This window comes from Toxorhynchites rutilus, chromosome 3 (genome assembly GCF_029784135.1).
Source record: "Toxorhynchites rutilus septentrionalis strain SRP chromosome 3, ASM2978413v1, whole genome shotgun sequence".
NCBI lineage: Eukaryota > Metazoa > Arthropoda > Insecta > Diptera > Culicidae > Toxorhynchites > Toxorhynchites rutilus.
In genome coordinates this window covers 126,971,751-126,995,831 of record NC_073746.1, presented here as the reverse complement: position 1 = coordinate 126,995,831, position 24,081 = coordinate 126,971,751, and the positions used below count along the sequence as shown (strand labels likewise).

Below are 24,081 nucleotides of genomic sequence, written 5' to 3'. Positions count from 1 at the left end.
GCCCTGCGATAATCCTTTACAAATAGTTTTTGTAAGAACTACTTCTCGTAACGATCGAAATTTGGTCAAGTTGAATTTAAAGTGTTTTCTTCTGAGTGTGTATTAAATAAAATTGACAATAAACATAAGCATTGAAAACACACAACGGCGCCATTCCATTGAGATAGGAGTGGTTGTATATCTCTGATTTTGAATATGTTATGTAAAAAACATCTCAGCTTTCAAGAAAAAAAAACATCAAAATATAATGTCCATAAACTAAAAAAAATAAATATATTCAACAACTACGGAAACAAAATCCGAAATTTTTGTCAATGTAATATCAGTGTAATTTTTAATTTTCCAAAAAAGGATTATGAATTTGAAAAAAAGTCATTTTTGGAAAAAAATAGGGAAAAATGCTTTTTCGGACCATCGGTTAAATATGGAAAATCATAACTTGAAAAAGGAAAAGAACACATCTCTAGTTTTTGGATATTTATGTAAAAAAAACTACAGCTTCCTATGAAAAATATAAAATATATAGCGCCTTTGCTCCCGAGACCATCTAACTATGAAAAACAAATACAATCATTAATGACGAAAAGAAAATCCGAATTTTTCACATATGCAATATTTTTTTTCAGAAAAGACTAGCTAATCTGAATCGGTCCACTTGTTCAAAAGTCATGATTTTTTTTAGGAAAAGGGGAATATTTTGTTTTTTTGGACCAAATTTCATTTTTTTTTCACTTAAAACCAATTACCTGGTATTTTTTGAAAAAAAAACTACGTTTGCAAAAAATTAGAATTTGTTTTTCTTAATAATTGATTGTACCAAGGGCACTATATTTTATTATATTTTTTCTTGAGGAATTTTCATATAACATATCCAAAAGTCAGACATTTTTTTTCATTTTTGAGTTATGATTTTTCAAAAGTACTTTCCATTTTTTTGCACGCCATTCTCAATAGCTTAAAAAAAATACTGAAAGTGCATCATACTATGGTGTATTATAAAAATATTATTAAAAAAAATCATCAAAAATGTGGGCACTAATTTTTTTTTAATATTGATTTTTTTTGGGATTTCGACATTCAGCACTGCTCTAATTCGTATTTAAAAGTGTTCCCACGCTTTTTATAGACATGCGTGTTTTTTTCAGAATTTTAACAGTGTTGCGCGGTACACAAAAAAATATTTCCAAACTTGACATTTTTTTTACAATTTTGAGAATTTTGAGTACATAGGCAATTGGCAATGGCAATTCAATTTCATTTTCATGAAATCGATGATTATATCTATTGTATTGTATTGTATTATATTTGTTTGTAGAATAATCCAATTTCGCATAAAAAAACAAAATTGCGAATTGCCACAAAAATTTCAATTTTCGATGGTAATTTTATTTGACGATATGTCGTGGTACATTACATTAAGATGCACTTTGAGTATTTTTTCTATGTTTTCATTTCCAAGCTATTGAGCATGGCGTGAAAAAAGAAAAACTACGATTTTAACCATAGCTCTTACAGTGAATCACTTTACCTTATTTTCTAATTTGATACCCTATATATTTTTTTCCAATGAGCTTGTGATAAGGTTTGGGGATAAGGTTTCTAGTGGGCAACCTGATCAGTCCAGAATCTGACAGTCCCCTATTCAATGAACCACTTTTGAAAACCGATTGGTTATCCTTTTTGAAAAACCACTCATAACAGCACTACATTACGATGTATAACATTATATACGGCACAGATATGATACATTCAACGATTCGGTGCATTTCAACCGTTCATTGTTATCTATATGTTTTCCAATGTAAGAAAATATCAGCCGCAGCTAGGAAAGTTGATCCCATTCGATTTTGGCTGTTGTCTACAATGTAACAGCACTCGGGACAAAGTCGTTTGCAAAAATATAGAAATTGTTGACGCCATTTACTGTGGTGTTTAATCCCTTCCTTATCAATGGTGTCATGATGTGAACTTACACCATGTTCCAAATTTTGTAAATTGTCTTACTTGTATGAAGCATGTCGCTAAAATAAATAGAATGGTTCTTCGGAAAACATGAGTTCAAGGATGATATCGATAAGAATTTTCAACGTTCAATGGACTGCTTTCCTCTCTCCATTTCTTTGAAGTAAGATTCTGAATCATGCGGCCGTGCAGTTTTCCCTTGAATTATATCATTATGAATAACTGTCGCAAACGAGTGCTAATAAGGTACTGTAGTGGCTGGAAAACACCACAGAAGTCAAACATACTAATCTAATTACATCCAATTGAGGCGCTCGTAAGAAGCAAGCGAAATATGAATTCCACACAGTTTACATCCGCGAGTTCCCATTCGAGGCCGTGCAATTTCTGTCATACCGAATCAGCTGGAATTCGAACGTCGAAGGAATTTATCAGCTGGATTGACAGATTTTCATGCATTCCGGTTCATGAGGTTATCGGGGGATGACGACTGCATGATAGCCCAGATTACGAATAGTCGTTCGTGAAAACTTGCCGATAACGTGATTTTGCCAAATATGAATAGCATTCATTAAATACATTAATTCACCCAAGGACTGTGTTAAACACTCGAGTGGAATTATTGATAAAAGAGAAAAACGGCGTGCGTTGCATTTAGGACACGTTAGTGCTTTAAGTCCTTGCAAAAAATGAAAAGATTGCTTACGTGTCATGATGCATACAGAAATCAATTTTCATTTCCGCTAGCAGAAATAAAGTGCAGTGTAACCAATAAAAAAACCCGGTTCATTTTCATCGCGAAGCGGGGAAAATTTTGTGTGGCCATACGCGATCATCGACAGTTGGGTTGCAGTTGAATGAAAACAGAAGCTCACAAATTATGCAGCAAGATTAATAGTATCCGCTGCTGTCATCGGGAGGCGGTGAAAAGTTGAAAAGCGTTCAGCTACGGAAATATGAAATGCAAAAAAAATAACCGCTGTTGTTATTGAGAGCAAAAGTGAATTACTGTTCTTCATGATTTATCAGTGTGTGTTGTTCAAAAATATTGGTTCCGAATGAAATATGTATAGGTATATGTTACAGGATGAAAGTGATCTGCCAGTTTGCGGGGGAATGAATTGGTTTTCGGATCGTGTTATTGGTTATGACATGTTGCAAAAATATTTGGACTGACGTAATGGATCTGACTTATTGTTTGTGTACTTTGAGTATTCATTGGTGTGCTTCGAACTGATGTTATATTTTGTGGTTGCATTCTGATATAATTGATATTAATGTTTCACGTTGCGTGTGGATTTCTGAAAAAAAAGTAGTGGATTTTTGAAAAAAAAGTAGTATGGTCTGAGCCAATGGGCACAGACGGAAGTTTGACGTAGGACTGTGATTGTTCAGAACACTTGGTTATTATAAATGTAATTATTTTCATTATTCAGAAATCTGTTAGTTTAACTCTTTTGAAACTCTAAATAGTAGCCCTGAAAAGGACCGTTTGTCGTATGTACTCACAACCTTCAAACGGTTTGTAACGAACAAAGAAAGACAATAAGCTTCTGGCAGGAAGTTCAACTATCTAACTGAAAACGATTAATGAATATCAGTGGGACACATAACAGGGTGGAATGGTAGATGAAGTATTTGTGAATCGTCATTGATTACATTGATTATAAATGTATGGGGAAGAAACGAAAAAACTAGTTGAAAATTCTCATTATTTCGTGATATTTTGAGGTAAAATACACATGTAATCATGAAGATGCTTTATTTTTAATGGATAGCTATGGTATTGTGGTATTGTATTTCTTTCCATTGTCTTATTCTTATTAGGGGCTGTCCACATACCACGTGGACAGAAAAGGCACGATTTTAGACACCCCCCTCCCCCTCCGTGGACAAGCGTGGACATTACTGATACCCCTCCCCATCTTGTCCACGTGGACATCCCTCCATTTTTGAAAAGAATAAATGAATTTTCTATGTTATATTCCATATTTTCTATTGATAAAAATGTAAGCTATTACTCTAAATCTCAAAAATCAATGTAAGCTATTATTCAAAAATTACTCAAAAAGGAATCAAAAGTATCATTATAGTATATAGTCGAAGGAATGCATGTCTATAAAAATGACGCTCTTGATTTTTTCATAAAATCAGCACGAGTTTTCAGGGTAACCTAAAACCGTTTTGTATTTCTATGCTGTCTGGTGATAATCTAAGGAAAGAATATCTGGTGAATACGACAGGTAGATTCCCAGCCAAACTACAAAAATTGTTAGCCGAATTAGCCGGATTCCATCTGGGAGAGTAGAAGCTCGTAATACAGATTTTTTCCCAATCCATTCTGACACAGTAAAATGTCGAGCTTTTTTTTTCCAAAATATATATTTTATTAAGGCACATGTGGCGTTAGCCTGACGGGGCCGGGAGTCCAATATTTTGACAATTTTTGTCTTACAACTATGTTAGTAATATGTAACCGATTACTCGCGGTTGGCTCGAGGTTAGTATTACAAGTGTTTTCGTAATTGTGATGTTGCTGTCTTCAATGATCTGTACCTGTGCCCGACACGGGATACTTCCTATTGGGATGCAGCCGACCATTTATCAGCAACGCCCCCTCGTCTGTACCCCATATCTAGCGTGGTGCGTCTTTCTCGCCACGAGGAATCCAGGATAGAATGGTCACTAGCCGGCGCAATCATCAGCTCGTGTAGAGTTGTCATGAGCGGTACAACCTTTGGCTCTTGTTGAATGATCAGTGGACTGCACAACCTTCGGCCCGTGCATCTGTAAAGAGTGTGTGTATGTATTGCCGCGACTAAGTAAAAGTTTATCGATCGGATAGGAGGGATATGAAACGGGGGCACAACGAAGGAAACATCATTAAACGTTGACATCGGCGTTTCTGAGGAACAGGTATAGATGAAGCAGAAGATCAGGATCCCGGCTACCTAAGATATCCCGGACGGGGTTATCCGATTGTCTGCCTTGTGCTCTCAGTGCTCTAGAGAGCTGAGAGCGAGCAGCATGGAACCGGATACACGACCAGACAACATGCTCGATGTCGTGGTAGCCATCGCCACAATCACAAAGATTGTTTGCTGCGAGCCCAATGCGATAGAGATGCGCGTTTAGGTTGTAGTGATTGGACATAAGCCGAGATATCACGCGAATGAAATCACGACCTACATTCAATCCCTTGAACCATGCACTCGTCGAGACCTTAGGGATAATCGTGTGTAACCAACGACCGAACTCATCACCACTCCACATGCGCTGCCAACTTACGAGCGTATACTGACGAGGAATGTGGAAAAATTCATTATAAGCAATTTGCCTTTCAAAAAGTGTGCCTTCTAAAGCGCCCACCTTAGCTAGCGAGTTCGCTTTCTCATTCCCCGGAATCGAGCAATGAGAGGGAACTCATGCTAAGGTAATCTTGAATAATTTTTCGACCAAAACACTCAATAGTTGTCTTATTCTTATTAGGAAATAAGATGAGCGTTTATCAACTTTCATTGAGCGGATTGCCTCTATTGAGCTGAGACTGTCTGAAAAAATAAAATAGTGGTCGATGGGCAATGTTTCAATGATCCCTAATGCGTAATATATCGCACCCAGTTCAGCGACATACACGGAACAAGGATCTTTGAGTTTGAAAGAGGCACTGGAATTTTCATTGAAGATGCCGAAGCCAGTGGACCCGTTTATGAATGAACCGTCAGTAAAGAACATTTTATCAGATCCAACTTTCCCATATTCTGCCGAAAATATCGGCGGAATAGAATCGGAGCGTAGATGATCTGGGATTCCATGGATTTTTTGTCGCATGGACAGATCAAAAATGACAGAGGAATTGCAAAAGTATGGGAAGCAAACTTGGTTGGAGATGCCTGGTGAAGGGTGCACGTCGTGGGTAAGGTCCTCATGGTATAAAAACATAAAACTTGACTGAGGAATCAGTTGGAGTAGATTTTCGAAGTTATCAATCACCAATGGATTCATGATCTTGCAACGGATGAGAAATCTGTAGGATAATTCTGTGAACCGAAGAGTAAGCGGGGGTACTCCTGCCAAAACTTCGAGACTCATCGTATGTGTTGAATGCAAACACCCCATGGCTATACGCAAGCAACGATATTGTATTCTCTCCAGCTTGAGAATATGAATCCTGGCAGCTGATCGGAAGCAAAAACTGCCATATTCTAACACTGATAATATCGTTGTTTTGTACAACTGAATGAGGTCTCCTGGATGGGCACCCCACCATGTTCCGGTAATTGTTTGGAGAAAATTGATTCTTTGCTGGCATTTCTGTTTCAAATACGCAATGTGTCTCCCCCAGGTACACTTAGAATCAAAATATACACCCAGGTATTTGAAAAACATAGAGTGTTGGATCGTTTTGCCGGATAGGTGAAGCTGGAATTGGGCGGGTTCGTGCTTCCTAGAAAAAACGACCATTTCGGTTTTCTCCGTAGAGAATTCGATACCCAGCTTGAGGGCCCACGTGAACAGATTGTTCAGGGTATCTTGCAACGACTTTTGCAGAACGACGGGATTAGTACCTGTGATGGAAATAACTCCATCGTCTGCAAGTTGTCTCAGCGTGCAGTCTCTAGTTAGACAATCATCCATATCATTGACGTAAAAACTGTACAAGAGGGGGCTTAGGCAGGAGCCTTGTGGTAGGCCCATAAAACTGTAACGAGAAGATTTCGAGCTGCCATGAGAGAAAATCATGTGCTTTTCTGACAGTAAATTGTACAGGAAATTGTTGAGAATTGGTGAAAGTCCACGATTATGAAGCTTCTCTGAGAGAATTTCCATGGAAACTGAATCAAATGCCCCTTTGATATCGAGAAAAACGGAAGCCATTTGTTCTTTGCGAGCAAATGCGATTTGGATTTCAGAAGATAGTAGCGCGAGACAATCATTTGTCCCTTTACCTCGGCGGAAGCCAAACTGCGTATTTGACAGCAAATTGTTCGTTTCGACCCACTTGTCCAAACGAAGAAGAATCATTTTCTCTAACAATTTACGAATACAGGATAACATTGCAATCGGCCTATACGAGTTGTGATCGCAAGCCGGCTTGTTGGGTTTCCGTATGGCTATCACTCTCACTTGTCTCCAGTCATGCGGGACAATATTCAGCTCCAGAAACTTGTTGAACAAGTTCAGCAAACGCTGTTTTGCCAAGTCGGGAAGATTCTTCAACAAGTTGAATTTAATCTTGTCCGACCCCGGAGCTGAATTGTTACATGAGAGAAGGGCAATTGAGAATTCCACCATCGAAAAATTCTCATAATCGCTTTGAAGTGGAATGTCGCGTACGACGTTTTGTGCAGGAACGGTGTCGGGGCAAATCTTCTTTGCAAAGTTAAAAATCCAACGGTCAGAGTATTCCTCACTTTCGTTTGTATGGTTCCAGCCACGCATTTTCCTAGCCGTATTCCAAAGAGTGCTCATAGCGGTCTCCCTTGACAAACCATTGACGAACTTCCGCCAATATCCACGCTTTTTTGCTTTAATCAAACCTTTTAGTTTGGCTTCTAGAGCTTGGTACTTTCGAAACCATTCCACTAGTCCAGTTTTCCTGAATTTTTTGAAAGCGGATGATTTTTCAAGGTAGACCTTTGAACATTCCTTGTCCCACCAAAGTGATGTAGGACGACGTCGGAAAGTGGTAGCCGGTACACGTTTCTTTTGAGCTTGAAGTGCGCTTTCGTAAATCAAACTCGATATAAAGTTATACTCTTCGAGTGGAGGAAGTTCATGCATTGAAACAATTGCTTCAGATATTATATCCCCAAATGTTCTCCAGTCAATATTCTTCGTGAGGTCATACGAAATATTGACTGACTCACGAGAGCTTGATTCATTAGCGATCGATAAAATTATTGGTAGGTGATCACTACCGTGGGGATCTTGGATTACCTTCCACATGCAATCCAGGGATAACGAAGAAGAGCATAAAGATATGTCTAGCATGCTTGCCCGTGCAGGAGGATTGGCTATTCTGGTTGCTTCCCCAGTATTCAAAACTGTCAATTTGAAGTTGTCGCACAGATCATAAATCAAAGTGGCACGGTTGTCATCGTAAAGTGATCCCCATGCTGTTCCATGGGAGTTGAAATCACCTAAGATTAACCGCGGCTCCGGCATTGCCTCGATAGTATCAAAGAACTGATGGCGGCCTACCGTAGTTCTGGGAGGGATATATATCGAAGCAATGCAGAGGTCTTTGCCATTGATTTGTGTCTGGCAAGCAACAACTTCAATGCCTGTCATCGATGGGAGAGCGACTCTATAGAAGGAGTGACATTTTTTAATCCCCAATAGTACGCCACCAAACGAGTCATTTCGATCGAGGCGAATAATGTTGAAATTGTGGAAATTCAGTTCGTCGGCTGAAGAAAGTCATGTTTCACAGAGGGAAAATACATCACAGTTAGAGTTATGAACTAAAAATTTAAATTGATCTAGTTTAGGGATGATGCTTCTGCAATTCCACTGTATTACAGTGGTCAATTCCTTGACCTCTTGCACTGAATCAGGCATCGAGGGAAATGAACGCTGCTAAAAAGGCACATTTTTCTATCAAGAATGTTCTCACTACCGGAAGCAAACATAATAATATGCTTTTAAGAGAGTCATTAATATTCAAAGCATTCAAAATGTTGTCCACCAGGTCAGAAAGCGCAAACAAGCCAGGTTGTGACTGTTGCTTTGACCGTGAAAAAGGAACAGACGTATTGGGTGTTGTTCCGGAACGTGCTGAGGACCCCTGGTTAGTAGAAGAACCGTGTAAACCAGGAGGTACTTGCTTCGGTCTATTTTCAGCACGTTCGGTTCGAAGTTTCAATCCAACTTGGGAAATTTTGGACTTCTTACTGGGGAGTGATGGAAAAGTAGTAATTTTCCTTTTCCTGATGGCACGCTGCGATGTACCAGAACTTCCCGCATTGGGAGCGTCAGCGACAGGCTCGTCGTTCTGCAGGAGGGAGTAAGGATTGTCCTGCGTCGTTGGCACGGAATTCTTAAGCATTTCTGCATAAGTCCGTTTTGAAAATTCCTTTAAGGAACGCTTGATTTTTTCCCCTCTTTGTATGTACACCGGGCATTGAGAAAGATCATGGGGGGCCCCGTCGCAATGAAGACACTTGCGCTCTTTTGCGCAAGAAGTCCCATCATGACTCTCTCCACAATCTGTGCAACGCTTTTTGTTGCAACAGTAGACGGCCGTATGACCAAGTTGTTTGCAGTTGTTGCAACTCATTACCCGGGTTACAAACAATCGAACAGGTAAACGAAGCGCATCTATCGAAACGAAGTTTGGAAGGGCGGAGCCCTCAAAGGTTACTCGAAAAGAATTTGTCGAACTGAGAACTCTCTTATTATTTATAATAGATACGGATTTCAGTTGGTCGCATGCAAGAATCTTCACAGTTTTAAGCGAAGAGTTCTTGAAGCGACCGACTCCATCCTTGAGTATATCATTTCGGGTCAAACCCTTTTCGGTGATTACGCCGTCGATTTCTACGTTACGACAGGGCACGTATACGCGATACTCAATCGCAAAGAGATCGCAACGGGTTATATCATTTGCTTGGGTCCGGCTGGAGACGACAACTCGTAATTTGTCTGGCCCCATCCGAGTAATCTCGGTAACATCTGAGAAGTTTTTTGTCAGCTCTTTAGATATGCGAATAACATTGAGGGGTTTGGATTTTCGCCTAAAGTACACAATGAATGGGCCTTTGGAGCCCTCAGGGTATACTTTTTGACGAAAATCCAGTTTTTCTTCATCCTCCTCATCATCAGAAATTACGTTTTCTATTCCAATTTCTACTTCACCTTCCGGTTCTTCAGGGGGTTCCGTATCAGAGATATACGTTGGCGTCGTTGCGGGATCCTCCCCGCCTTCAGCCATAGTAATAAATTTCGTCAACTGTTCGATATGAACAGAATTTATTGGTAATAAAAAAAATTTAAAAAAAAATATAATAAAATAAACTTCTATTTTAGTTACAGTAGAAAATTATAGTTATTCAAACTAATTTTTATTAAATTAAATTCAAAAATGAAAAAAGTTCCAACAAATGTTCAAGTGCAATATATATGAAGATGGTCACCCTAATGCCAACGCTTGATGATTACGTAAACACCCAGCGAAACAATGGTATTTGTTATGCACAGAAAGTGGAAGAAATGATAGAAAGGAGAAAAAAAGAAATAAACTTCTACTTGCCGCTGCGGTGTGACGTATGTGATCTGTTGAATGGATCCTCAGTGTCTCGATCGTACACCACTTATTTGGTTGAGATTCACCACGCTTGCAAGCGCGCCGGATGAAAAAACACAATAGAATCGATGTGAAAAAAACACCTCTTTCGGATCGACTGAAGAATGCGTCCGATAAGCTTGCAAGTGAGCGAACGAATCATCGAGCTTTTAATACATCCGAAAACAAAAGTTAGAGGTACACAGTGTGAAGTCGAAAATTTTAAGTAATCTTTGAAATTACTTGAAAAATCAACTATACAATCAACACTATACAATAGAAATACTATAGTAGAACTGTTTCTGGTACTTTTTAAAAATCGGTACAAAAAATTAAATAAAATTTCGTTCGTTCTAGTGGAATGCGTGATTCTTTCCTATCAATGGAAATAAATCGATCGCTCTCAGTTCATATGGATGAATTTCAGAATACACATTCCAGGGAAGAAGTTCAGCCATGTGAAAAAAAATATGGATGTTTGACGCACTCAAGCAGCTCAACACTTTTCTTCATAAACACATCATTGAAAAAATATGTATCGTGTCCACGTGGATATTATCTAAAACCCCTCCTCCTCCACCGTGGACAACCATGGACATTTTCGCGACCCCTACCCCACGTGGTATGTGGACAGCCCCTTATTAGGTATTGGGGGCAGTAGCTTTTTCGGTGTAATAATGTTCGTTTGCAGACTATCACAATCAAGTCGTATTGGTTCTACTGTTCAATCCATCATAGAAGGAATTGAGTCATTGAGAATTATGAACATGAGTCATGAAGAATATTAATATTCCATTTCGTTTGATTGTTGTGATGCGATGTATTGCCGGTCTAAATATGAACGATCATTGTATGGGTGACACTATCCTCGTTACTTTGATGAAATCATGCATGAAGTTTGAGTGATGCATGGAATCTTGCATCTGATTACTTTAACATCTTGCTAATTTGTTAGATAGAACGCACGAATTGACGCAATTTTGTGTTACATGTAACATTTATGGAAATGAATTTGGAAGAAAGAATGCATAATACATGATTTATCTTCGCATCCGCTCGCAAAACATACCCCTTTTGTTTGCTGTCTCAGGCAAAAAAAAAATACAGGATAAATTTCATGTCTAATGGTATATAACTAATGGTATATAACACAACATATGTCGCAATAAAATCTTTGAGTAATATGCGTTTGAAAACTCTTAATTAGTCGTTACATTTTTCGTAGAGTGACCCCCGTATATAGAAATCAAAGACATAGTCCTATGTCAAAAGTAAACAATTTGACGATTAAAATGAGTATGTTTTTTTCGATTGCACTAACCACTCGCTTTCCTCCCCGACGCAACGAGCAATCTTTTTGCCTACAATTCGGGCGTTAGGTCACAATGTGAGTCGATGCGTATCACGAGTTATTCTCCGTTTTTCGTGCAAACAGGCATTTATAATTTGGCAGAATCAAAGAAGCGATGATCTTGGAAGGCTGTTTTACTCTATTATCCCCAAAATTCAATCAATTCGGGTTCAATTCACGTTTTTATCGTGTAGATCATGCTCCTAAAAAAATGTAATTGTGGTCCAGGATATCATAATATCGAGCATGTTGTTTGGTTAAGTAAAAAAAAAAAATAAATAATGATTTTAACTGGCTACTGATTTAGAAGTTCGAAAGGGTTTACTCACGCATATCAGATTATGATGGCTTGAGTAGTCGCGATCTTAATATTATGTTCCTCAAATATGTCCTTAGAAGCCCGTTTCACTTTCTCAAATGCTCTTCCCAATATCCTATACATTTCCTATACATAGGCAGAATTTAGCATCCAATGAGATCAGCTATACGAACTTCCCAAGATAGCACTCATGGCCATAGGATACTCAATATACATCACCTGGCTATAAAGTTATTACAACCCCCTACGAACAATGTTCCGGACAATGTGGCAACGAAGGCGAAAATGCTATAGCATATTTCTGTAGTCATGGATTCATTCGATGTTGGCTTATACTTATGTAAATCTTAACTATTTAAACTTGTGTTGAAAAACGGTAAGTGATAACGCCTTGTCGTCTTCTGCATAATTGAGTAAACAGAAAAAAGGGTAGTAATGGCTTCAATGGTATTTATGTGTACATTTTTGAATAGAATATGTGTAAGGGGGGTGCTGTGCGGCCTTTTAAAATCGATCTTTTCTTTCTAACCGAAAAAAATCACTAATTTAACTAATTTTAAACCGTCCAAATTTGAATCCAAAATTAATTAAATTTTCCAGGAATTTTCCTGACCTTTCGCTCTTATTTCCGTCAAAAATCTATTTCCGCCAATTTTCGTTTGTGACGTCACTCTGTTATGTGGGGTTACCTAAACTGGAGTTTTCCTACACCCAAACTAGCGTTGGCTGAAAATATTTCATCTTTGGTAGAAATAATGCCATTTAGTGTGCTGGAGGGTCAAATGCGCAAATAAGGAGCTGTTTTAAAAACTTAAAAAAAGTCTGTTTCCTCATTTCATTTGGGATTGTGCCAAAAAAAAAAGTCCACACGACATCAATGGGGATCGAACCAAGGCCGCTGGAATGCAAAGCTATTTTACACGACCACGCTATCCATAGTCAGATGCTGTCATAAAAAAGCGTGATAATATTACACATCGTGATAAAATGAAGTTGGAAAGTGTTTTCTAAGAGGATAAAGAAAAACATGAACGAGAATATTATTTCTCTGTCTGGGCCGTGTATTTGGTAAACTATACGAAAAGCTTTCATATGCTTTCATTCAAATGTGTCTTCTGTTTCGCTCGCTCATTGGCTCTAGCATATCTATATTAATAAAAATGTAAGGCAAAATCTGTTGGTAAGCGGAAAATCCGAAGAAGGGATGTTCCGATTTTAGCCTCCTGTATTTTGTTGTATTCGTCTCTTCCCGTAGATCAATATAGCGGGGAGAAAAACCGGAAAATTTTCCAAAATCTCTGAAGGAAGGTCGGAAAATTCGGAAAATTGAATTTCCACATGTTCGATAATTACATCATAATAAGCGTTGTTAGTCCATTCGATGTTTGCGCTATCGAAATTGATCTTTGTTCGTAAGTGGAAATGGATTTTCAGGCAAAATAACGCATTACCATATCTTATATCTATCTATCTATATAAATAAAAATGTAAGGCAAAATTTGTTGGTAAGCGAAAAACCAGAAGAAGGGATGGTCCGATTTTAGCCTCCTGTATTTTGTTGTATTCGTCTCTTCCCATAGATTAATATAGTGGAGAGGAAAATCGGAATATTTTCGGAAAATCCTGAAGGAAGGTCGGAAAATTGAATTCCCACATGTTCGAAAATTACATCATAATAAGCGTTGTTAGTCCATTCGATATTTGCGCTATCGAAATTGATCTTTGTTCGTAAGAGGAAATGGATGTGTTGGTAAGCGCAAAACCCGAGGAAGGTTCAATTTGAGTCAACTATATTTCGTTGTATTCGTCTCTTCCCGTAGATCAATATAGCGGATAGAAAAATCGGAACATTCGGAAAATTGAATTCCCATATGTTCTACAATTAGCTAAACGTTGTTAGTCTATTTGATGTTGGCGCTAACGAAATTGTTTTTTATTCGAAAATGGAAAAGGATTTTCAAACGGAATAACATATTCCTATATCTTCTATCTAAATAAACATAAATGGAAGGCCAAAAGTGTTGGTGTGCCCTAAACCCGAGGAAAGAGTGGTCCGATTTGAGCTGTCTTTATTTTGTAATATTCTCTGTATCAAACATGTACTCCATGCAACGGAGAAACATGTTATTTTCAAATGCTTGAAGAATCTTGAACGAGAATTGTGTCTGAAAATAATTTTATATTATAAGGACGAATTTTTGTAGAAGAACTAGACAATTTATAGTAAAAGGAAATTGTAAAGGGTCAAAGGGTAATCAATCAATGAAGAGTTCAGTGATTGGACTCACTAACGTTCACTTAGTAAGAAAACGTGGATGTTTGAAAGTATTCAAATCAAAAAAATTATTTTGGGCGGAACGAAGTCCGTCGGGTCAGCTAGTATATTATACAAATGATATACACGTATTGGGGAGTAGAACATTTTTTGTTATTTTTCGGCTCATTCGTAATAAATCGGGATGCCATAACATGTGCTAAAAATTAACTTTGAGTGTACTAATACAGTGTAGTTCCCTAATAATTTGTTTGGTGTTCTGTGTAATGGTGGTGGTGGTCCGTACTATCACGTACCACGAGGCGATAGACCACTCCGGGGGATTTACCGTTGCACCAATCTCTCACGGCGATGGCTGATCGCCGGAACGCTGGGTGATCGTATACAAAATCTCTAAAATCTGTTCATTTTTAAGGAATCCATAAGCAGCAGTTTTAATTTGAACGCCAACATCAGTAAACACGGGGGGCCTTTTCATACCATTAGACGCTGAATATCATTACTCAAGCAGAATGTATCGTTGAAAAATAAATCAATAAAAAAAAAATAAAAACAAAATTCAGTCGCTTTATAGACAACGATCAGCTAACACGATGAGTTGAAGCTCTGATTGAGTTTGAAATGTTTGCTGCTGTGTCCATTGCTCGCGCCGTTCAGTGAAAGCATTCTGTGCAATGAAATATCCGTTTATTAAATAGAATAAGAATAAGTTTTTTTGACGTGGGACTACGTCTAACCGGAGTATATGGGGGGTAAAATGAAAACCTAAACACAGAACATGCAGGAAAAAATTAAAGATTCCGAACGCTTATAACTCGAACATTTCTTACTGGATCGGAAAGATGTTTGCATCAACTGATAGGGAATATTTCTACGCATCTATCGCAATTAATAAAATGTTATTTTCCATTAGATAAACAATTGAATTACTGTAAAACGTTAAGCGTTATATAAACGCCCTAACTACCTCGCTTTGATTGGCCCGATTGAAGGTTTCCCAACACAGCCATCAAAATCAAGCAGCATTGTGGAAATCGGCATGGCAAATACATGAAAGTATGAGGACTTTTGTTCTCATCGAAATGTGTTCCCTAACACAGACGTCTAGAACAAGCAGCGTTGGAGAAATCGGGATTTCCAATACATGAAAGTCGGGGGTATTTTTGTTCCGACTGAAATGTGTTTCCCTAACACGGACTTTAAATCCATGGAGCGTGGTGAAATTGGCATTGCGAATACATGTAAGTCGTGGGCATTTTTGTTGCGACTCTAATGTGTTTCCTTAACGTAGACTTGAAATCAATGGAGCGTGGGGAAACTGGCATTACAAATTCATGCAAGTCAGGAGTATTTTTGTTCTGGCTGGAATATATTTCCTTAACACAGACTCAAATTCATGGAGCGTGGGGGAAATTGGCATTGAAAATTCATGCAAGTCGGGGTTTTTTTTGTTCCGATTGAAATGTGTTTCCCTAAAAGCCCCCGCAGACTGCAGGCTTTTGTTGGCCGATAGTTTGATTGGCCGACTTAATCAGTACAAAGCGACATGCATATGCGCACACTTCACCGATTCAGTATCGGCAAACCGCATTCAAACTGTTTTGTCGGCAAACTATCGGCCGTCTGTTTAATCAGTACTGGCTAGTTTTGACCTGCGGCCATACGATGATTGTTTATTGACCGATAGTTCAATTCGCTCTCAATTTTGGAATCCGACATATATGCCGTGCGAATCACTGAGAATGGGATGTACCCAATACTCTCGGATTCTGTTTTTAATTTTCCATCTCCGTTGTCAAACGATGATCGAACAATATGCGTTCGACGTGATTATCAAAATCGAAACTGAGTGCCTGAAATTCATCAAATCAAGTGAATTCGCGGTTCAAGAAGTACGTACACTTGAGAGATGCAACCTTCAGAGGGAAATGTAAAATAAAATAATCGTTTGATAATTCTTCCGTTCACATATTTTGTCGTAACGTAAAAGAAATGTCATTAAATTTACTTATAACGAAGAACATAATCTATCACAATGCATGAATTGACCTTATATGGCATTTATTCAAACTTTTTACTCACAACCGAACATATTAAATTCGGAAATTGTTTCATTCAATCAAAAAGTCAATCAATACAAACAAATTACTAAGCTAAGGTAGTCCCACGTCAACCTTGCGGTTATATCATATATATAACCCACCCATTTTTTTGCTTTAGACAGGCTTCAAATTTTGCAGCTCATTCACCTCTAAAATAGATTGAGGGACTGTGCTATGGAATACGTTTGCTGCTTCTGTTCTGATTGTAATTACTCAAAACAAAAAACCTGACTTTTACTTACCCGTATTGATATAAATTTGCTGATATTTTCATTGAAACACATAATTTTAAAAAATATGTTACTCTATTACATACAGTACATACACTCTACAAAAAAATTGGAAGAAAGTGCGAAATAAACTTTTTAAGTGGTTTTTGAAATGCTGTAAGTTAAATGAAATATTGTTCTAAAACAATATTCTTCTAAAACATTTTTATCTTGGTGTGTGTTGGAGTGGCCAACATTATCTGGAAGAAACCAAAAATCGATTTTGTCTTGTTTTTTCGAATTTTACGAGGACTAACACATTTTTTGTTAGTTAAGTTAATAGCTAATTCAATTAACCTTATCAAACAGCTTTTATTCGATTCCTACTGTTCCTTACCTTTTTGACTGTTCGATATAGAGAGATTACCGTTCCGTTCGTCTTTGATGGTGAATAATTCAATAAATAATAACCGCAACGCAAACCGAAATATACTTTTGAAAACTCCGAAACATTCTGTACAAGGATAATTGGTTTGACGAATATTAATATTTTTTTCGCACTAATTCCAAAAAAGTACCAAAAACTGTTTTTTGTAGTGGTTTAGAAAATCTTCTGTAACTTTCCAAATATTTTATACACACACCAAAATAATATTTTCATAAAATATTCCAAACATGGAAGCTGAAGCTTCAAAATGATGTATTTGAACGCAATTAAAGTTTACGTTCATATATATACGTCAAAGTTTGAGTTATTTGAAAATCGAAAAATCACCCAAGAGGGGAGTAAAGGAAATCGGGGTTTTAGATTTTTTTTTGATGCCAAATGTTTTAAAATTGCATGAAACGTCGAGATCTACTGTCATCTCGAATTTTTTTTTGTCAATAATTGACACTCTGGGACTTAGTTTTTTTCGGAATACGAGGCGAAACGTATGTTTTCAGGTGCCAATAATATTTAACTCGATTTTTCATTAGGAACATGCTGCAAAATGTTGATTTGCACGATAATAAACCCTATGCAAAATATTAGCTCATTTGGATTTCATTTACTGATGTCACAGACGTTAAAATTTGAATTTTTCGAAAACCTTTTTTTCATAGAATTATTGAAGCACTTTTGTTTGACTCATACCGGGGGTAAGATGACCACTATTGTAATAGATGTGAGTTTCCATAAACAATAATATTTGAACGCACTTAATTGACGAATTGATTGAGAATATCATAATTGAGGGGAATTGATTGAGAATACTCCTCAAGGAGCACTCATGATAAATTTGGTTTAGTTTCAAATGTCACAAATTTTCATTTGTGATATTTCCATAAGGGGCAACGCATTACGCACGTTATCGGCAATTCAGGAAAAAATAACTCCTAGCACCCTTGTTACACTTGATCTATCGTACAACGGCCTTGATTTATAAGTACAATTTTGCCGGAAACAATAATTCTGTATACGGCTAGAATCACGAGGTATTTCATGTCACCATCTTACCTCTTTTTGTGACCAACCTTACCCGGAATGATTTAAGTAGCACTATTCCAATACCTGTTTTGATTTATCATATGAACTTATGAAATGAAAAGCAAACTTTCTGATAAAAATCAACGTAATTGCGGAAAATATCCTATAGACCCATGGACGGCAGTCATCCAACCAGCAAGCTAGCAACCAGTCGGCGACTGCGGCGATGGCGTTCATCATAATCATCAAAATATTCCTGGCGAATAAAAATTTAAGTACAAAGCCTCAATCAAACAAACCTAAAACATTAATAAGTTGAAGCAAAAGTCTTAAGTGCTACGCCTCTTAAAATCTAATAAAACAAAGCAAATCAATAAAAAGAAAAAAAGAATCACAATAAAATGAGAAGTTGTAGTCTTCCGACTCTTCAGTTATGCCTGCGACATTATCCACACGTTTTTTTAACGTAGGATTTCGTTTTTGTGGAGCCTATTGAGGGTAGAAATTGAGAAATTAATTTTCTAACTTGGGGCAGCTTGTTCAGGCTTGTTGTTCAGTCATTTCTTGGTGGGTTTACAAGATTTTGGCACCAATCGATTTGGACATTCCCTAACATCGAAATCTGAGCATCTGAGCTATAGGAATCGGTTATAACTGCAATCGTCGCACAAAAACTAAAATTTTTGCGGTGAAATATGAATTGATAGTTCATTTTGTAATCTCAAAACTATTGTTTATACAATTCCTTATCAGAAAAGGGTGGAATATAAGTTCTGGTTGAATGAGAATCATTAAAAAGTTATTATTTAATTTGGACAAATTTGCCCACAAATAGATAAACATGGCACGAAAGTGATCTAATATAAACAATATTTAGCCATCACTTACAAATTGCGAAACTCATACAAACCTGATACTCTTGAAAGGCGTTGAAGTGGTGGTCTGTTGATTTGTTGCTGCTATGTTTTGGTAGAGCTGTTTGTTTACTCTCGAACTGTTCTGGCTTCAAAACATTGTGTCGGAGTACACTGTCTGATATCGTGTTTTGTATCAGCTTATTGGCAATTGTCCACTACCACTCACGGCTAATGACCAAAATAATAAAAATAAAAGAAAAGCCAGTAATTCACCCTAGGAAATTGTTCTCGGAAAAACAAGACTGAACACATTGAAACAACAACGCACTGCACAGCAAGCTGGAACAGGAACTGATACCCAAATGGGTAATAAAGGCGAAACATCGTATGGTACCGACGACTCACCTGTGTTGTCTTTAAGTGATCTGCGAAAACTGATACAGTAAGATATCACCCCTACAACGCTATGAATTTTCTTGGAGTGTCTCGCCTGATGTCGAAGAATCAAAAAGGTGTGGAACCTGTTCTTCTACGATGTAGCAGCGTAAGTGTGAAGGAACAGCTGATGAATGCGTTCAAGGAACGCCCGTTCACATGCGAAGAAATAGGTTTAGGATTGAAACAACAAGTCTATTTTAATCATCACATAACATCAATCAACCAGCGTATATTGGGTGCTGCAAGAAAATTTAGGAAGGACCACAATTATCGCTTTGTGTGGTTCTCGCATGGATCAGTGTTCATACGGAAAGATGAAAATTCGAAAATAATTAGAGTGAACGATATTAGCGATCTGCCTACAGCCTAGGATATATTTTTATTTTTTTTTCATAAACCACGCAAGTGAATGCAATATAGCAGATGATTGTCTGAATATATGACACCTAAACATGAGAACCTGTAGATATAAGATGGAAGAATGAGGTCAATTGACAAATGATTTTCAGAAACCTGTTCATGTTGTTGTTTTCTCGGAAAATTGGCTATATGAGAACAAAATTTGCAATATGAATGGCTAGCTAGGATGCTTTGCATTGTTGTAGAAATCTTGTTCAAAGATATTAAAAATGAACATGCCACAAATTCTGTAACGAAAAATCCTACGTCAACTCTGGATGTCAACATGTCTCGGACTTCAACTTTATTGGGAAAAAGTACAGTAAGTTACTCTAATTCGACATACCGGGTACCACTCAGTGTCGCATTAGAGGCGATTGTGCCCTGTAATTGGACATTCGCTATGACAGTGGTACAGTGTCGACTTTCAATCTGAGGCCAAATTTGGGTCCCAAACTCGATGTTTACAAAAATATCCAGTTCCAGGCGAAAATGTCCAATTATTCATGTCGCATACAGGTCTGTCCATTCAATTAGATGTCGAATTAGAGGTAACTTACAGTTATCTTATAGTAGTGATATAATGAGATATTGAGTTCAAATTTATTCTGGTTGTAGTTCAACTCTTAAATTTTGAATTCGATTGCAATCATATGACCACCACGGTTCCGTTTACAGCGAGCGATCCGTTTGACCCAATTTTCCACTACTCAGCCCGGAATGTTGCGAATTTTGCGTTGGATGTTGTATCTGAGGTCTTCTAAAGTAGTTGGATTGTTGGCATAGACCAGTGACTTGACATAACCCCATAAACATAAATCCAGGTCCGTTTCTCGAAATAACACGTTCGCCAAACTTATATTTTCCTAAATATCCATTGTAATGCGCGTTGTGTAACAAGTGGCAGTGATGTAAAGATCTTCCAATTCTGGTTAAAAATAGCCTTCTCACTAATCGCGATAGCGCTTTCCATGGCTGTAACATGAAGGTCGTTCTCATCGACAAAGAAATACGGCCCAATCACTCCTCCGGCATTAAAAAACCACACCAAACAGACTCAAATTTGGTCACTCAACTATGCACAGCCTGCCGGCTGGGACGGTTATTGTTACCGAAAATTGGAGTGAGCGCTCTTAAAGTTGCAACCACCGACTCCGAATTTTGGTAGAAATTTTCAATAATTTTCAAGCGTTGCTTGGTCGCGTACTTCACCGTGATGAAAATACTGATTTTGACTAACGTTTTAAGATTGACGGATCAATCAAATGTTTTAAGAGTTCGTTCACACGAAGACACAAAACTGTCAAGTCGCTAATGAATGGTCCTTTATAAGAACCAAAACCTCACTTGTGTCTCGATGCCAATTCAATTATATTTTGGAACCGTGATTTTCGGTTAAATATAATACGTGTCAAATGTTAAATCAATCCCAACATCGGTTCGTTTATGGAGATATTTGTTCCGATTCAGTAAACACTGTTTAGCGGAGAAAGCATCTGCTGATTGCCGCGGTTACGCTACTGAATAAATATTTACGTTTTCGTGTTTCTCGTTCCAATGAGATTTTCACCAAACGCGTTTGGTCTAAATTTAAGATGCTTTCTCTAGGCGAGTTGGAATTCCACCAGGTAGTACTACGGTTTTTACTAAACGATCCACGCGGGCATTTCGATTGATTCATCTAATCAAAGTTAAGCGTATGTGTTTCCATGTAATCAATGATAGGGCTTTGAGAATCACGGCCGATTTGACACATTCAAGTGGATAGTTAGATGAAGTTCAAGTTTTCGAAGCGATGATGCATTGGATTCGCTTGCACTTGAAGTCTAATGATGGAAGTTGGGTCATCTGTTCAACATATTATTAGGATTAGGATGGAATCCGAAGCAACATATCTCATCAATTTCGCAGAATAACAAATGTAACAACAACTCTGACGCTATTCGTTACACGACCGGTAATGGTGACATCCAACAGACTTGTTTATCTGTTTGATGCTCAAGAACTCGATCCATCTTAGTGTACACAAATGCACACACATGAAATTCAAGTGACGACAGCCACACAATAGTATCGATTGATTTTCCTCGCTTTATTCACAGTTTAACAAGAGTATGATCGAGAGCACGATTGAAAGCCGGAAATCTGACGTATATCAAAAACAATCTGGCGAATGCTGAGAAAATGTTAACGCCGATCGAGCACACACATCCAAAAACCAAGATTTATGTAACAAGGAAAATCCACCATGTTTTCTTTAGGTCGATTCATTCATTGAAATAAACCGATCAGTCGAATCGAAGAAAATCAGTGTCAGTGAGCGCGTGCGGCGAGCGTTTAGTCCAGTCGTTCCGCTCGAATGGAACGTGATGCTTCGTGGGTGGTAAACCGACGTGAGAAACGGGATACCGATGGTGATAGTGCTGGCGATGTGAATCTTAGTGATATTTTCATCGACAATCATGTTCTGAGTTAGAACCAGCAACCGGTAAATGGATGCGAAGAAAAATAAATTAATTCGATACAGTGCGTTGAGGTGAAAAAAGCAGAGTCAGAGTGCTCCAAAAGCATTTGAAACAAACGTGATTATTGATGTGGAGTTTGAGGGGAAATAATAATAAACAGTTATTATTAGAAAAGTGGTGGCCGATGAAGTGGATGCTGACTGGGGCAGAGAAAAGAATATATTCTTGGTACAATGATTTGCGATATTACTGAGGTGAATCCAGAGGAATCCGTCGATTCGTCTCAACGAATGCAGGGATATATTGCTCTGATGGGTGGCTATTTAACACCGGAACAAGTGGCGGGTGTTTGCTATTTAAATTTCTATGGACTGATCGTGAATACGTTAGCCTTGGTTGGATTGGCCGTAGCGCTGGTTTACGTTAGTTGGAAATATGAATGGAAGTAAGTATTATTGAAGAGAAATTTCAATAAAGGGTGTGTCACATCAAATTGCATCACGGAAAAAACGCTGTAGAAATTCGCCCAGTAGACCGATCCTTTTGAAAATTTTAGACAGTAAAATAAAAACTATTAAACAACTTTTGGCATTTTCTTTTTATTCATACTTCGAGCCCAAGCCCGTATGCTCGCATCTTTCTCTTTACGCCGTCCATAAGGTTCTCTACAACGTCAGGTTGTAGTTTTTTTTTAACAGAAATCCATTTTCTCTTGAAGTCCGCCTCCGATTTGACAACTTTTGGGTTCTTCCGGAGGGCCTGCTTTATAATCGCCCAATATTTCTCTATTGGGCGAAGCTCCGGCGCGTTGGGCGGGTTCATTTCCTTTGGCACGAAGGTGACCCCGTTGGCTTCGTACCACTCCAACACGTCCTTTGAACAGTGGCACGAAGCGAGATCCGGCCAGAAGATGGTCGGGCCCTCGTGCTGCTTCAATAGTGGTAGTAAGCGCTTCTGTAGGCACTCCTTAAGGTAAACCTGCCCGTTTACCGTGCCGGTCATCACGAAGGGGGCGCTCCGCTCTCCGGAAGAGCAGATCGCTTGTCACACCATGTACTTTTTGGCAAACTTGGATAGTTTCTGCTTGCGAATCTCCTCCGGAACGCTGAATTTGTCCTCTGCGGAGAAGAACAACAGGCCCGGCAGCTGACGAAAGTCCGCTTTGACGTAGGTTTCGTCGTCCATTACCAGGCAATGCGGCTTCGTCAGCATTTCGGTGTACAGCTTCCGGGCTCGCGTCTTCCCTACTATGTTTTGCCTATCGTCGCGGTTAGGAGCCTTCTGAACCTTGTATGTACGCAGGCCCTCCCGCTGCTTGGTCCGCTGGACGAATGAACTTGACAAATTCAGCTTATTGGCGACATCCCGGACCGAACTTCTCGGATCACATCTAAACTGCTTAACTACGCGCTTGTGATCTTTTTCACTGACGGAGCATCCATTTTTGCCGTTCTTCACCTTCCGGTCGATGGTTAGGTTCTCGAAGTATCGTTTTAGTACTCTGCTGACCGTGGATTGGACGATTCCCAGCATCTTACCGATGTCCCGATGTGACAACTCCGGATTCTCGAAATGAGTGCACAGGATTAATTCACGACGCTCTTTTTCGTTCGACGACATTTTTCCAAATTTACGAAAAATTGACAGTGAAGCATGGCCAACGTGATCTATACACTCTTATCTGATTATAAGCGAAAGCTGAAGATATAATTCCCAAAAATTAAATTTCTACAGCTTTTTTTTCCGTGATGCAATTTGATGTGACACACCCTTTAGTTGTGTTTGCTTTGTGCTCTGGTGGGATGTCTGTAAAGTTTAATACCTAAATGTGGGATAGTTGAGTTTATTTTTCGAGTGAAATGTTATTGGCTAAAATTGCCTTTTTCATGATTTACAGTAGTTTTATAGTATATTTTTACGGAATCACATGTTTTGAAGGATTATAAAAT

At 38.3% G+C, this 24,081-nt stretch overlaps 1 protein-coding gene across 19 annotated transcripts in view; it reads left to right on the top strand.

The window, feature by feature from the left end:
* The first annotated feature begins 2,324 nt into the window (after nt 1-2,324).
* LOC129775329 (ATP-binding cassette sub-family C member Sur) overlaps nt 2,325-24,081 on the top strand; it is a 185,822-nt gene continuing 164,065 nt past the window's right edge. For 2 of the 19 annotated variants that reach the window (XM_055779973.1, XM_055779953.1), the window contains exons 1-2: nt 2,325-3,035; nt 21,770-22,577. In XM_055779973.1, coding sequence (XP_055635948.1) covers nt 22,366-22,577 — 212 coding nt within the window. In that variant the 5' untranslated portion in view covers nt 2,325-3,035; nt 21,770-22,365. Of the gene's footprint in view, nt 3,036-3,196; nt 3,378-3,435; nt 3,694-19,150; nt 19,375-21,769; nt 22,578-24,081 lie in introns of those variants that run through there. The other 17 variants (XM_055779963.1, XM_055779962.1, XM_055779956.1 and 14 more) reach the window with 17 other exon arrangements.